The sequence below is a fragment of the Centrocercus urophasianus genome, unplaced genomic scaffold (assembly GCF_019232065.1).
Source record: "Centrocercus urophasianus isolate 14NV4802_14NV808 unplaced genomic scaffold, USGS_Curo_1.0 seq_580, whole genome shotgun sequence".
Taxonomy (NCBI): Eukaryota; Metazoa; Chordata; class Aves; order Galliformes; family Phasianidae; genus Centrocercus; species Centrocercus urophasianus.
The window spans coordinates 38,742-40,690 of NW_024885178.1; the positions used below are offsets into that span (position 1 = coordinate 38,742).

At 59.7% G+C, this 1,949-nt stretch overlaps 1 protein-coding gene across 1 annotated transcript in view; it reads right to left on the reverse strand.

The window, feature by feature from the left end:
• DAPK3 (death associated protein kinase 3) overlaps nt 1-1,949 on the reverse strand; it is a 4,332-nt gene that overhangs the window by 753 nt on the left and 1,630 nt on the right. The window contains exons 4-8 of the mRNA XM_042836226.1: nt 1,509-1,638; nt 1,288-1,336; nt 1,161-1,187; nt 932-1,084; nt 614-659 (exon numbers count right to left, since the gene is read on the reverse strand). Of these exons, the coding sequence (XP_042692160.1) occupies nt 614-659; nt 932-1,084; nt 1,161-1,187; nt 1,288-1,336; nt 1,509-1,638 (405 nt within the window). The remainder of the gene's footprint in view (nt 1-613; nt 660-931; nt 1,085-1,160; nt 1,188-1,287; nt 1,337-1,508; nt 1,639-1,949) is intronic.

Consider the following 1,949-nt stretch of genomic DNA (forward strand, 5'->3'; position numbering starts at 1 on the left):
TGGGTTGGTTTGAATTGAGGTGGGTTGAGTTGGTTTGGGTTGGGTTGAACTGAGGTGGACGGAGGTGGATTGGGTTGAGGTGGGTTGGTTTGGGTTGGGGTGGATTGAGTTGAGTTGAGGTGGGTTGGGTTGAGGTGGGTTGGGTTGCATTAAGGTGGTTTGAGTTGAGGTGGATTGGGTTGGTTTGGGTTGAGGTGGGTTGGGTTGGGTTGAGTTGAGATGGACGGAGGTGGACTGGGTGGGGTTGGAGGGACTCCATAGATCTCCCCATTCCAACCCTCACCACAGGCGGGTGCCCCTCAGTACATGAAAGTGCCCAGGACCCCCCCACGCCTCCAGGGACGGGGCATCGCTGTGGGGTGGGACTGCCCCACACCTGACCCCACAGAAACAACGCACGCTTCCTCCAGACCTCCCCACACAGGCTGACCCCACCGCATCGCTGAGCCCCACTGCTGACCGCACACAGGGACATGATGAGACTCAAACCACGGATCTGAGCGCTGTTCCAGTGCCACAACAAATCCACGTGGCTGTGGGGCCACAGCCCACCCCACTCCCACAGCCCCCATCTGCCCCACAAGCCCCAAACCATCACTTGGAAACCCCATACCTTGATCCAGGGGTGCTCCAGGCTCTGAGCTATGGTCATCCGCTTCCTGCAACAGCAGTGGGGTGGGACGGGGGGGGGGGGGGGGGGTGGGGGGGGGGAACAGGAGGAGAGGAGACAGGATCAGGGGGATGGGATCAGAGGGGCACAAAATCAGGGGGGCCACGCAGGGTCAGCCCTCAATCCACCGCTTCCTCACAACCCCATTCCCTCCCTTCCATGCGCTGCAGCCACAGGTGACAGAAACCAACCCAACCCCACACCGATGTGGGGCACAGCCAGGCCCACGTCAGCCCCTGCCACCCACATCCCAACCCTCACTTGGGGTCCTTGACCAGCAGCCGGCGGATGAAGTCCTTGGCCAACTCGCTGGTGCTGCTGAAGTATTCCTCATCGAAGTCGTAGTTGACGGCGGAGATGTTGGTGAGGGTCTCCTGCTTCGTTTCCCCCAGGAAGGGGGAGGCCCCGCTCAGCCTGCAGCAACGGGGAGATGCTCAGTCCCACATTCCCACCCCCTGCAGCTCCCCCAGCCCCGGCCCCAACTACTCACAGGATGTAAGTGATGACCCCAATGCTCCTGGAAGGGAAAAGAGGAGCTCAGAGCCTCACAGCGTCCCCCCACGTGGCACAGAGGGGACGTGGGGAAAAGTCCTCGCCCCACACCGGGGCTCACTCACCACATGTCAGCCTCCAGCCCCAGCGGCTCGTAGTTCACAATTTCTGGTGCTTTAGGAAGGAAGAAGGGAGAAAACAACCTCATTTCAGGGGGAAAATTGCATGGACACGTGGGGCACCCAGCTCTGCCCCACAGGGAGATAACCCACCAGGGGCATCTCTGCAGGATGAGGCCAACATTTCTGAGCCCAGAGAACCCCCCCCCCAAAAAAAACTGCCTCACCCACAAACTCCGGGGTCCCGAAAATGTTCTTGAACTCATTCCCAGCTTCGATCTTGTGGGCGATCCCGAAGTCGATGAGTTTGATGCGAGGGTTGGGCACGTTCTTGTCCAGCAGCATGATGTTCTCCGGCTGTGGAGGAGGGGGGGGATGATCAGTGCTTCACCCCAACGCTGAACATGCGGCGTTCCACAAGCCAGCAGCGTGCCACGATGGCCACAAAGACAGATGGTTGACCAATGGTTGACCACAAGTCAGCAGTGTCCTCCTGTGGCCAAGAAGGCCAACGGTGTCTTGGTTGACCATGGGTTGGTCACAGGTTGACCATGAGTCACAGTGGGCCCTGGTGGCCACAAAGGCCAGCGGTGTCCCAGTAGACCAATGGTTGACCAACAGTTGACCAATGGTTGACCACAAACCAAGATCTGCGTCCCAGCAGCCAC